Below are 12,398 nucleotides of genomic sequence, written 5' to 3' on the forward strand. Positions count from 1 at the left end.
GTGTTTACGAGTTGCCAGTCTATAATAGTTTCTCTTACATATGTTGCTGATCCATACTTGCGATCGTAGGTCGCATCGGCTAACAAGAACCCTGATATGTGTCCTCTAGTTCGTAATTGTTCTTCGTTTGAGGCATGTATTTCCTCAAGTAATATCACATCGATTTTATGTATAGATAGCAGTTTAATAAGGTACTCTGTTTTTGCTCTGCTTATCCCTTCAATATTTAGTTGAAGAATGCGGAGTTGAGGACCTACATTCCGAGTCCGGTAGTCCTGAAAAGGACTGTTTTCTGGAGACTTCAACCTATGAGGGTGGGAATCCATTGTATATCGTGAAGTGGGAAACCACAGGTACGATTGCCAAAAGTTGATAGAACTTTAGCCGTCTAGGACGTTGACCGGGGTGCACTACGTAGAAGCGCTCTATCTGAGCACCCCAGTAGGTATATAAAAAAAAAAAAAAATTATCATCATCACAAAATAGTGTATATACACAGAGTAATATGTTTTTCGGTGTAATATACTAAGCCATTTAGTCAGTGACAGTGACAAGTCCATATACTTTATCTATAATTCTCTAGAAACTGCAGTTATATGCAGTATTATTTATGTTGGACTTATGTCTAATGGTATTGTCTATATCTGGAGATAGTTTAGTTTTATAAATACATATTTGGAGTTATTAAATATCACATATTAAGTGGTTGACTTTAATTAAGCAGTATAACATGATATTGGTTCTAATGGTCAGTCTCTTTTAAATTCTATAAGTCTTTAAAGTCAAAAGTCTTTAAAAATGCAAAATATATAGGAGCGTTTATTTATTCTTTCATAATTTATTCTAATCCATGGGCTATTTTTACATATATATGAGTAAACATCTAATAAATTGAAATTCAGTTATTTTATACATTTCTTCTGTATTTAAAAGGCATAGAAAAATTATGAACACATAATAAACTTAATTTATACGCTTTTACAATATATGTATAAAAAAATAAATGTTGCCATGTAACATAAAATAAAATAATTTAACAAGCATAATATAACTTAATCATAACTAACAAAAATGTATATGTATTTAAATTTTACATAAAATACATATATAAATATTTATACTGAAAACCATATTATTAATAATTATTACAAATGTTAGAATAGTTTTTACGTGGTGATTAATTTGTATACTTATAAAAAAAAGAAATATTTAATTATTAAAAATATTAATAATAATAACTAAGTACTGGAAATAATGATAACACTAAATTATATATAAATAATTTTAAAAGTGAACAATCCATTACATACAGTACAAAAAAAAAAGCATTAGATAAGAAAAAATATGCATGGTTGATTAACCTATTGATTTTGTTTTCATTGGATTGTTAATGATAATGATTTTTAAATTATTAATTATTTTATGCCTTATAGAACAATTTTCCATTAATAACTTATAAAAAAATTAATTATTTTGGTAATATATATATATGTATACACACACCATATAAAAAATGTAAAGTATTGTTTTATTTTTCTAATTCTATGTACAAATTAAATTAATTAATTGATTAAACATTACAATTTAATTTTGGATTAATTCTATATTAAACTAAACATTTAATAAATAAAATAACTAGTTGTAATTGGTAAAAATATTATGACAATTATTAAATAGAAGTTAGTTTAAAATTACTAAATACAAAATCAACGATTTTTCAATTATACTAATGTAATTTTTAAAATATTTATAAAATTATTTTAAAAATCAATATTACCATCATTATTTTGTCCATTTTCTAAATGTGTTTGTACATGCACTTTAAGTTGCTCATCAGTATCAAAAGACATTACACAAAAATGACATAAGAATATAACTTTTTCCGGTTTATTTAACATATAATATATACATTCACTACATTTTGCTGCATATTTTAAATGCATTTTCATATGCTGAACATACTCATACCATGTAGTTGATTCCAACAAACATTCTTTACAAGTATATGGTGGATTTTCACTATGGTTTTCAGCTTTATGTTTGTTTAGAGTAGATTCATTTTTCATCATAAAGCAGCTGGAGCATGGTGGTTTAGATGGTAAAATATTACCTTGAGTACTATTTGGCGATCTAAAAATAAAAAAATTCAAATTTTAAATTTTATTATTTGGTAATTTATGATTATTTCTAATATAAACCCTAGTGAACCATAGCTTTATTACTGGCGAGCATGAATTATTTATTTTACTTGAACTAATTTTTTTAGACCTTAATTTACAGTAGAACTTCGATTACAAGGGATAATAGTGACAAAAAGTCAGACGGTTAAATGAAAACTACTGTTAATTGAGAATTTTTATTTAAAGAATTCTAATTTAACTTTTTTATGCATTATTATACTTTTTATAATCTATGTCATATAAATACATAGTTATGTTCTAAAATGATTAGGAGTAGACATTTGAAATAATCAGTCTTTGTTTTTGCGGTTAAAAATTAATTTTCTTACACCACTAATAAATTTTTTTGAATCATATCATGGAAGTGCGAATTTTCTTGATTGCAGAAATTCAGGAAGATATCAACAACTTCCAAAAATCTATTTATAATAAAGTCCAAGTATTTTATTAAATTAATATTATTTATTTTTGAAGTGAAACTTCTTTACTGAGGGTATGGCAAAAATATTTAGTCACGTGACCGACTGATTAGAATGAAATGACTTAAGTGCGTCGTATATCTGGTAAGCTACTAAGTATACCACCCTACCAGTAACGACTCGTGTATATGAGCACAAGTGCTCGTGTACTATCTACCCAAACTTAAAAAAAATTGAAAACATAAATCATAATAATACAACTAAATACCTGTAGTGTTATGAAAATTATTTTTCAAAATATAAAATTAAAATTATAAATTCAGAATATTATGAAAATAATATAATATTTAGATTGGGTTATTCCGAAGACCAAACGGCAGGCGGTTGTCCGCGACAGAACGGTATCATTATGTGTATTATAGTGGTGCAGTAGTGCACACTATTGCTGTGCACATTTGTACAATGTAAAAATTAAAACAAGTCGAAACACGCAACAAGCATTATAATGGAATTGATATGCACATTCGTTTTTGTGCACATAACTAATTAAATTGTTTTCAGCGAATTATTTTCGATATCGCCGCGCCGTTGCGCGTTGACATCGGCATTACGATTTATTTTTACTCTCATTTGTTTATGATACTCCGATTATCGACTGATAATGTTAGTCACTATCTTAAATTCAAAATAACAATCGTGTTTCTGTTTACTATCGACCACTAACGTTAACGTATATTATTATTCGTGTAACTAATAAACAACAATTAATTTATAAATATATAAGTACGTTATATGTACCTATACTTTGTTAAAATTAATATTTTTTTTACCCACCTACATATCTTACAAATTATTTGTGCACTAACTTATGTGAACCTCACAAGCCACCACTGCACCCTACTACTCTTTTCTTTTTAAAGCCTAACTTAATGGGTATAGGAATTAGAGACCCAGGACCCAGGGGGATCTGAGTATTTATGGCCGCAGAGTAATTTCCTCTATTCGGGAACAAATGACCCCACCACCCTCATTTTTAACTGGCCATAACTCAGTGAGATTTTAATTTAATAACCCCCGACCAACTGGGAACCATTTCAGAGGTGCGGGACTACAGGTTTCCGCTCTAGGGAACGAGACAACCCTCCCCCCTTTTTGGCTTTTTCCTTTTTTTGCTGTATTTCAGTCCAGGAAGTCACTAGGACCCACCCTGCCACTGAAAAAAACGGGGTTTTGAATTCCCCTCCCTTGCTAACCTCAATGGAAAAGAACAATTGCCATTGGTGTTAAATGGAGACTTTAATGTAAACTTTGCTTCAAAACACTCCAAACCACTTATATATTTTTTCCGAAACAAACTTAATTTAATAATAAATAATGATTCAATAACACATAACAAGATCAGAAACTACTATTGATGCGATTTTTACACTATACGTTCCTAATATACAAGCAAGAACTTACATATCTTATTTCAACTATCCTAGACCAATATTTACTTTTCCAAAAGAAATAGCTACAGACAAATCTTCTGACGAATACATGTAAATTGATGAATTATATTCTAATTCATTGTTTTTTTTATATTTTTTTAGATAAAAAATTATATAGTCTTAAGAATGTACACCACACCTATCACTGTTAAATGATTCAGATTGACAGTTTTCAATAAATGAACAAACATTCTTATAAATGTAGAGATGCTAGATATAAGACCTCCACATGGTGCACCCATAGTAATGCCAACAATATATCGAAAATAGTCTACGAGCAATAAGCTTCGATTTAAACATATCGTTAGCTGTGATGGACCCGAACTGTTATTCCAACCTATCGGTCACGTCACTAATTTTTTTCTTAAACCCTAAATAAAATAGTTTCACTTCATACTTGGAACACGCACCTTTTTATCCTACGTACAATATACTGTTTACAAACATATACCTTTTTTTTTGGTACATACAAACAAATATTTAAAACATTTTAAAACAATGAGTCATGGTTAATTACGAACACAAAAAATCTAGGTTCTACTATATTTGTATATAAACATGTCTGAGGTTTAATACTATTATAAAGGTTTTTAAAAAGTGTATTAAAAAACATTAATTTACAATAAATTTTAATAATTTATAAGTGTGAAATGATACATATAATTTTAGCTTATAATTAAGAAAAAATAATTAATGATTTTAATTAAGGAATCCTTGACAGTTTTACACTTAAGAGACCTCATGATAAAAAAAGTTTGAGAAGCACTGAATTAATTTTAAAATACTTTATTTAGGAAGGTTATAAAGATATTACTGATTACTGATTAACTTCAAGAAGCCATTAAATTAACTTATAATATAATTTCATAAAAATAAAAATTACTGGATTTAAACATTTTTATGTATTTATTACATTAAAGAATTTATTTATCATTAATATAATTAAAATACAATGAAAAAATTAACAGCAGAAATGTTATTTTGCAATAGGTAAATCTATTAAGTATTGGATGATTAATTAAATATTTCCATGTACTATATGATATTATGTTAAATATTATTTAAATTTTATTAATTTAATTTTAATTATTTGAAATTTTTTTGTTAATATAATTTTGAATTGATTACCTGGCAAAACATTTTTTACAAGTTGTACACTCAGTAAGTCGAAGTTGACTTTGAAATTGCATTGGAAGTATACCTTCTTCAATTAGACCAGCTTTGACTAGAGCATTTTTCCAAAATAATGGACCAATTAATTTAGCTTCATTTATTTGTCCAGTAGAATTTTTTTCTTGAATTATAGTTTCTAGAAGTTTTTGATACTCTTCAGTATTATAATCAGTTAATTGTTGTTTTCTTTTTTTAAGCATATTTTGAATATCTTGTCTTGAACTTTCAATTGCTTCCTGAACAGCATCTCGTTCACTTTTTTCTTCTTCAACCTAAAATAAAATAATGCATTTAATTAAACATGAATACAAATAATTTTCAGTTTGTTATCTCACTCTCTCTAAATTAACATTTTCCATTTCTCGTTGCTGTTTTTCCCATGCTTTTTTTGCAAATAAAGGGCCAAATGGTTCACTATCTTTTCTCAACTTTCGTGAACCAAGTTTTTTCTTTTTATAATATGAAACTTTAGGATTAAAATCTTCATCACTATCAGATGAACTTGAGTGGTAAGGTCTAGGATTACGAATTGACATTTTATTATGTACATCCATATAATGAATATAATAATTTTTTTCACCAACAATAGTTTTTCTACAGAGAGAACAAATTAATGTCCTGATATTATTGTGACTTTTTAAATGTGTTCGGAAATTTGCTATATGACGAAATTTACGATCACATATTCGACAATGATGAGGTTTTTCTCCTGTATGAGTTAACATGTGTTCATTGTATGAAAGTTGACTTTTACAAATTTTAAGGCATTCATTACATCTAAAGTATTTCGAAGGCCTTATTGAAGAACAAGGTAAAGGTTCACTTATACTGTTAATATTGCTGTGGTGGAATGTCTCATCATCAAGATGAGTACGTAAATGTTCATCTAGATCACATTGTGTATTATATGATACATTACACATAAAACATGAATAACATTCATCATAAATTTCTTCTGTTTCACTTTCATGCTTAGAATTTTCAATAGAATATAAATCTGTTACTTTGTTTTCAATCTAAAAAAAATTTAACAAAATATTAATAATATTAGTGAACAATTTATACTTCAAATAATTCACTAAAGGACATAGCTTCTTCAATAGAAACAATTTTGTTATTTTTAAATAACAAACTATATTTTATTTAACTAGCATTAAAAAGATAAGATGAAGTTAGTATATTACTGTATAGAATTATATCGTATTAAACTAAAAAGTGAATACATAAAAAATATTAATGTTTAGAAATTTAACCTTCAAATAAGTTTATAATTTTAAAACTTAATAATTCATAAATTATTCAATTTTGTTAAGTAATTTATTAAAATAATTAAAATGAGAGATCAATGATAGGTATTTTTAGATATACAAATAAGACCCAATATATAATACAAAATATTTACAGAAAATACAATTCAAATTTTGAATAGTATTAATACAGTACTAACTTATTAAAATAAGATATTTCTCACAGCTATTTTATACAATTATAGTCGTTTATTAACAAAATTTTACTTTTTTTTAGCATTAATAAAATTATACATGTACCAGAATTTAAAAATTACAAACTATAAAAATATAGGTAATTAAAAATCATTTAAAAATCTAGAAAAATGTATATAATATAATTTCATATCTTTAAAAAAATAAATAAAACAACCAACAGAAATAAAAACAAACTGTTAGCCACTTTTAATAGATTATTAATTAAAGCATAGGCAGATGTATTATTAAATATTTATGCGGACTAAACAATAAAATTCTACCCAAGAAATAAATAACTTAATTTCAAAAATAATTAGGACCTATAGAATTACTGTTATATAGTATTTTTGTTTACGTTAAATTTATCTCAATTGGTAGCACACAACGTATATTACCAAATCATGGTTTTCCAGCTTGGATGATAGATACTGTAAACCAAGTGCATCATAATCTATAGAATTTTCTTTAGAGGTATCATCTTGAATTGCGTCAATTGGTTCTGTTTTTATAAAGTTTACTTCTGTTTTGAATCCCATATTATCCATATTGTTTTAAACTAGAAATATTAAGCCATACACAAATAATTAATCACTGTAAATTAACAAATTAACGCAAAAACTACGTTGGTTTTAAATAGAACTTGTTTTGTTTAACATTCTACTATTAATTATAAATCACAAAATAAAACCAACGAAAATAACCAAAAGATGTTGCAAGTATATTTCAAATGTGAATGCATGCAAGTGATAATTATCATGTTTCACGATATATATATTCAACCGTTTGCTATCTATTGCCAACGCTTACCAGTCAATTTAATTATTGTAATACTAGCAGTATCAAAATCCTAAGGCACCTATAAAATTGAGAGTACTACAAATTTAACGACGAAAAGTTTAAATACTCACATAATATTCACAGACACCGGGGACCCGTGCTTACTTGAATTTTGGATGTCGGGTGTAGATTACGAAAAATATATAGGTTTTAATATTGTGCAATCTCTTTGGTCAGCCAGGGAAGATATTTAAAATTTAAACTATTTGGCGGTATGTGTACGATGTCAAATCGATGCTCAAAATTATCATCATTGAATGGTTGTTCCGAATTGCGATTTGATTTAACCATAGAGAAATTACATTAAACTATTCATTAAAAAGACTTAAAGACACGAGTATACAACAAGTAACACTACATAACCAATAATAAGCAATACTCGAATATAATAATAATACTCAACGAACGGATTCCATTTATTATATCAAATCTACTGTGAATGTAAATTAACCAATAAAATACATTTATGAAAAAATACGTAGTCAGTAGTTATCAATAATTCAAGTAATTAAGGTACACAATAATTTTAAGACAAAGGTATAATGTTATCATTAAACAATGTTCACAGTTTAAATAAACTAAATCATAACACATTTTAAAATTTAACCCGTGCTTAATCGACTTATTAAAATTAAAAAGTTTGTACTTATGTAAAAGAGAATTGAAAATTTAAAATCTTCCCCAAAATATTTGTTTGGCTACTCAACTGTCTACAAATATCAATCGTGTTTCGTACGTATAATACTTCTCCATACGTAAAATATACGTTTAAGTTTTGAATTTTTTTTTTTTTTTTTGTCAAAAAACGCGAACCGACAGATATTCACCGTAAAGTAAATATATAAACAGGGTTTTTGATTTAATTTAAGTGTATACAAACCAACTGTATGATACATTTATATTTAGGAAAATATTTTTTTTTGTTTTTCATTGGAATATTGCTTCAGGTTAATTTTTTTCTGCACGTCAGTTATGGATACAATGGTGAACGTCCCTTCCGAATTTCATAAAACCATATGTAACTTATAATTCGTATTATATATTAATTTAATAACCTTATAATTTTATTATTAATAATACAATTATTTCACATACACATTTCACACTAGATCAAGATGCATCATACACACTATCCATGCAATAACGCAGAACACGTATGTGTTCGTGAGATAAATAACCCAGAGATAAAGAGAGTAACCCACAACTTTTTTAGGTGGTGGATGGAAGGGTGATTAATTGACTGCTAAATATATTATTGTTATTATTGTATGATAAAATATATACTCCTGAGAAAAATGTAATCTAGCAGCCCACATTTAAATTTTTAATACCACACCAAAGATTTACCTCGACCGAGATATCATCAAACAGCTTCCCCTCACCTCTTTTCTGAACAACAAATTAATTAATTTAATATTATACATTATTACAACTAATTTAAGGATCTAACTTATAACTACACATATATTTGTGTATTTTTATACAACTCACAAGTATGAAACCAATATTTACATTCAGCAGAATGTCACTGGTTAGTAGGTAAATGAATACTTATAAATATTATTTCAACCTAACTATAAAATAATTTGATCAACTCACTTTTATTGAAACTGATTGCAGTTGTAAAACTAATAGTACTAGTAGGTATCTAACCAATTTTCGAACAATTATACATTTATGGGTATATAAAAAAAGACAAGTATAATTTATAAACTTAATATAAAACTTTTAATGAATAACATAAAAAGTAATCAGTAATACTTCGTATACAATATAAATTATTACGGTAATAATTAAATAAAGAGATTTAGGTAGGTTAATGGCTTAAGAAATTTTTTTTTAGACGCAAATTTTTCAATAATTAGGTTTTATTTGCGTTTGAATTATATATCTTTTCTATGCTTATAATCAGGGCTCGGAAGTACTATCAAATGCTATTTTTTCTAGGTTCATCCTAGAATATCCAAAGTAAAATATAAATATGTTTCTCACTACTCGAATATCATATACAAAATTTAATTTTGCTATTTTTTGCATATTTCCAGGTTTTATTGCTATTTTGCTAATTTAGGTTTTATAGTGCTATTTTCTGGTATATTTTCACATAATGTAGAAAATAATCACATTTTGTTGATAATAATTGTATTTACTTAGTTATGTTTTTTAAAAATATTTTAATTATTGGAAATAAATAGACATTATCAAATATTATTTTATTTTTTCATCGACAATTTGATGTATTAATAGTTAGTGAAGTCATTTTTATTTCTTTATTATAACTTTGCATTAGATTATCAATCATTTTGATAATCTAGGTTAATTTCCAAGGTAAACATAAAAAATAATTTAATAATAAGTACATTTTTACAAATATATTTAAGTAATTTAACATTTTTGTTAACAGTTTATAATTCAATCAGTCCAGACTGTGGGTAATAAGCCCAACAATTTGTAAAATTACATTTTTTTCAAGTTAAATGTATATTTTTTTGATTTTTCGTGCTATTTATAGCGTATATTTTAGAGTTTTTGAGTGAATATTTGAGAGCTAAAAAGTAATATTTTTAGTGCTACAACTTCTAAGCCCTGCTTATAATCATAAATAGTTCCAGTTTTGAGGATGTAATTATACTGTGTAGCCGGTTTTTTTATGTATTTAAGTTAGATATGATTGATGATTGCTTTAATTAATATGAAGGATGTTAAAGATTTTGTAAACAAAATATACGACATTGACTAATGTAATTTTTAACATAAAATGCAAGATTTTATCTTTTGTACTCTCACAGTAATTTCGTCCGTGGCGTAGGCACCTCTCGCCACCCCTTTGCTGCGACCCGGCTCCTTTAAACCTAAACTTGTGTTGGAATAGTGAGTTTTCATGTAAGTTTCTAGATAATAATAAAATATTAAGTAGCGGGCGAAAGGGTGATCGCTCCCTTGAATCCGTATTTAAGGAATCGATTATATGTGTGATACACATTTCAAATTTTTTTAATGTGGATCATTTTATAACGAAATCAAATTACGCGTGGCTATAAATACTGAACTGGAAATTTTGTCGAGTCCGTATTTAGTGAAAAATTAAATGAAATGCAAGCGTAACTTTCAAAACATAGACAGGTGTTAAAAAAGAACTACATAAAAGTCGATTCTAAGTGAATCCGGTATTTGATTAAAAAAAAAGAAACCACAAATACTAAGGATTTACCAGGTTTAAATATTACCAACAATTTTACCTGTAAATTCTGAACCTGAATTAAAGAAAAAAAATGAGTCGTCCCCCATAGAAGTATAATTATAAGCACTAAAATAAGCATTTAAAACATTTTAAATTAAGCAAAAATATTTATTTAAAAAAAAAAAAAAACTATAAAATTCTAACTAAAAAATCAAACAAAATAAAAATAAATCTTCACTTTCCATACTTTAAGGATTTTATGGATTTTCTATGGGATTTTTCTGAAAAATAAAATATAAATTGTTTTTTCTGTTTTTGATCATTCTGACGTTTGACACTCAGTTCTATTTTCAGCATGGAATATCTTTGTTAATCCTACAACGATGCCTCGGATGGTGACGAACTACGTGACAACGATACGAATTATCGTATAACAAGATAATTTATTTTTAATTTTATCAAAAACGAATTTGCAGGTGAAAACTATAATAACGTAAAAAAAACTGGTCAAATAAGCAAAAATAATCAGAAAAACTGGAAATAAGCATTTTTTTGAAAAATTGCTGAAAAAAGTAAAAAAAGGCACCTTCAAATTTCATAATTGTACGTGTTATAACTTGACATACACTTCTATAGCACTCTGCTACATTTTAAGTCAATCCATAAAAATAAGCAAATGCTTAAACTCCCGAGCCCTGGTCATCAGTATTGTTTTTTCCGGGTTTGGTAAATTGAGTCCCATTTTATTAATTTTAGGTAAACTGAGTCTTGCCTAAAAATAGAGTCTCTCGAATAGAAATGAAATCAGTAAATTGAGTCCCTTGTGTAAAAATTAAAGCGGTAATTTTAAATATGGTGAAATGCTGTTTTTTTTTTTATTTAACATACTTTTAATTATATTAACACAATTATATACTACGTACATTAAACTTACATTTATCAGTTATCACATATCATATGCAGCGTTGTTGTAGATAGTTAGGTACTTACATAAATGTTGCATAATAATACTGAGCGAAATATAATAATATTTAACAATGTAAAGGTAAAATACATTTACCTATCGTACTCGGTGAATTTATAACTATATCAACGATTATATTTATAATTTAAATACATTTAAATTAATTTAATACAATAAATATTTTAGACGGGACTCAATTTGCTGCTTTAACTGTTATACGAAGGACTCAGTTTACATATTTCGAAAAAAGATAAATAGTTTTTTCTTACTAACAGTACATCAGTACTTACCTCACACGATCAATCTTACAGTCAGAATTACTGATCGTGTGAGGCCCGCTTTAATCTTAAAATTCTTTAAGTGAAATATATGTTATATCAGGATATATAGAATTCAATTTTTCACCAATATTTTTATCGCATTTTCTAGAAGACCTTCATTTTTTATATTATCAAAGTTTTTCAGATCTTAACAAAAAATATCTGCATATATTTCTCAATATTAAATTCCATACCTAATTTTGATTTTATTATTTATTCTGTCCATAAGAATTTGAAAAGTGATTATTTTACACTCATTAATCGCTGAAATTACTTAGAAAGAATCGTCTGTTTTATAATTAAATAACTTTTTAGGTATTCGACGTCTTTTATTTCGAAAATCACTTCCA

General features: G+C 26.5%; 1 protein-coding gene across 2 annotated transcripts; it reads right to left on the bottom strand.

Annotated features, from left to right (window-relative positions):
* Positions 1–1,731: 1,731 nt before the first annotated feature.
* On the bottom strand, positions 1,732–7,756 carry LOC112691802 (putative zinc finger protein 840). Of its 2 annotated transcripts, none has more exons than XM_025566212.1 (5): positions 7,655–7,756; positions 7,142–7,302; positions 5,598–6,278; positions 5,218–5,534; positions 1,732–2,130 (listed from the first exon to the last, which is right to left on the bottom strand). In XM_025566212.1, exons 2-5 carry the CDS (start codon positions 7,289–7,291, stop codon positions 1,761–1,763), a joined length of 1,518 nt encoding a protein of 505 aa, XP_025421997.1. In that variant the 5' UTR covers positions 7,292–7,302; positions 7,655–7,756; the 3' UTR covers positions 1,732–1,760. The 2 variants fall into 2 exon arrangements, with proteins under 2 accessions (XP_025421997.1, XP_025421993.1); XM_025566208.1 differs by having other exon boundaries at positions 7,554–7,697.
* Between the last annotated feature and the right edge of the window lie 4,642 nt (positions 7,757–12,398).

Source organism: Sipha flava, unplaced genomic scaffold (genome assembly GCF_003268045.1).
Source record: "Sipha flava isolate LNK unplaced genomic scaffold, YSA_version1 115_pilon_pilon, whole genome shotgun sequence".
NCBI lineage: Eukaryota > Metazoa > Arthropoda > Insecta > Hemiptera > Aphididae > Sipha > Sipha flava.

Bases quoted from the DNA above. Each gene is read 5' to 3' on its own strand.
- LOC112691802 (XM_025566212.1), bottom strand. From the start codon at position 7,291: ATGGATAATATGGGATTCAAAACAGAAGTAAACTTTATAAAAACAGAA. The intron at 5,535-5,597 runs GTGAGATAACAA...ATTTTATTTTAG, and splicing joins AAAATGTTAATTTAGAGAGA to GTTGAAGAAGAAAAAAGTGA. The intron at 2,131-5,217 runs GTAATCAATTCA...TTTTATTTTTAG, and splicing joins TGTAAAAAATGTTTTGCCAG to ATCGCCAAATAGTACTCAAG.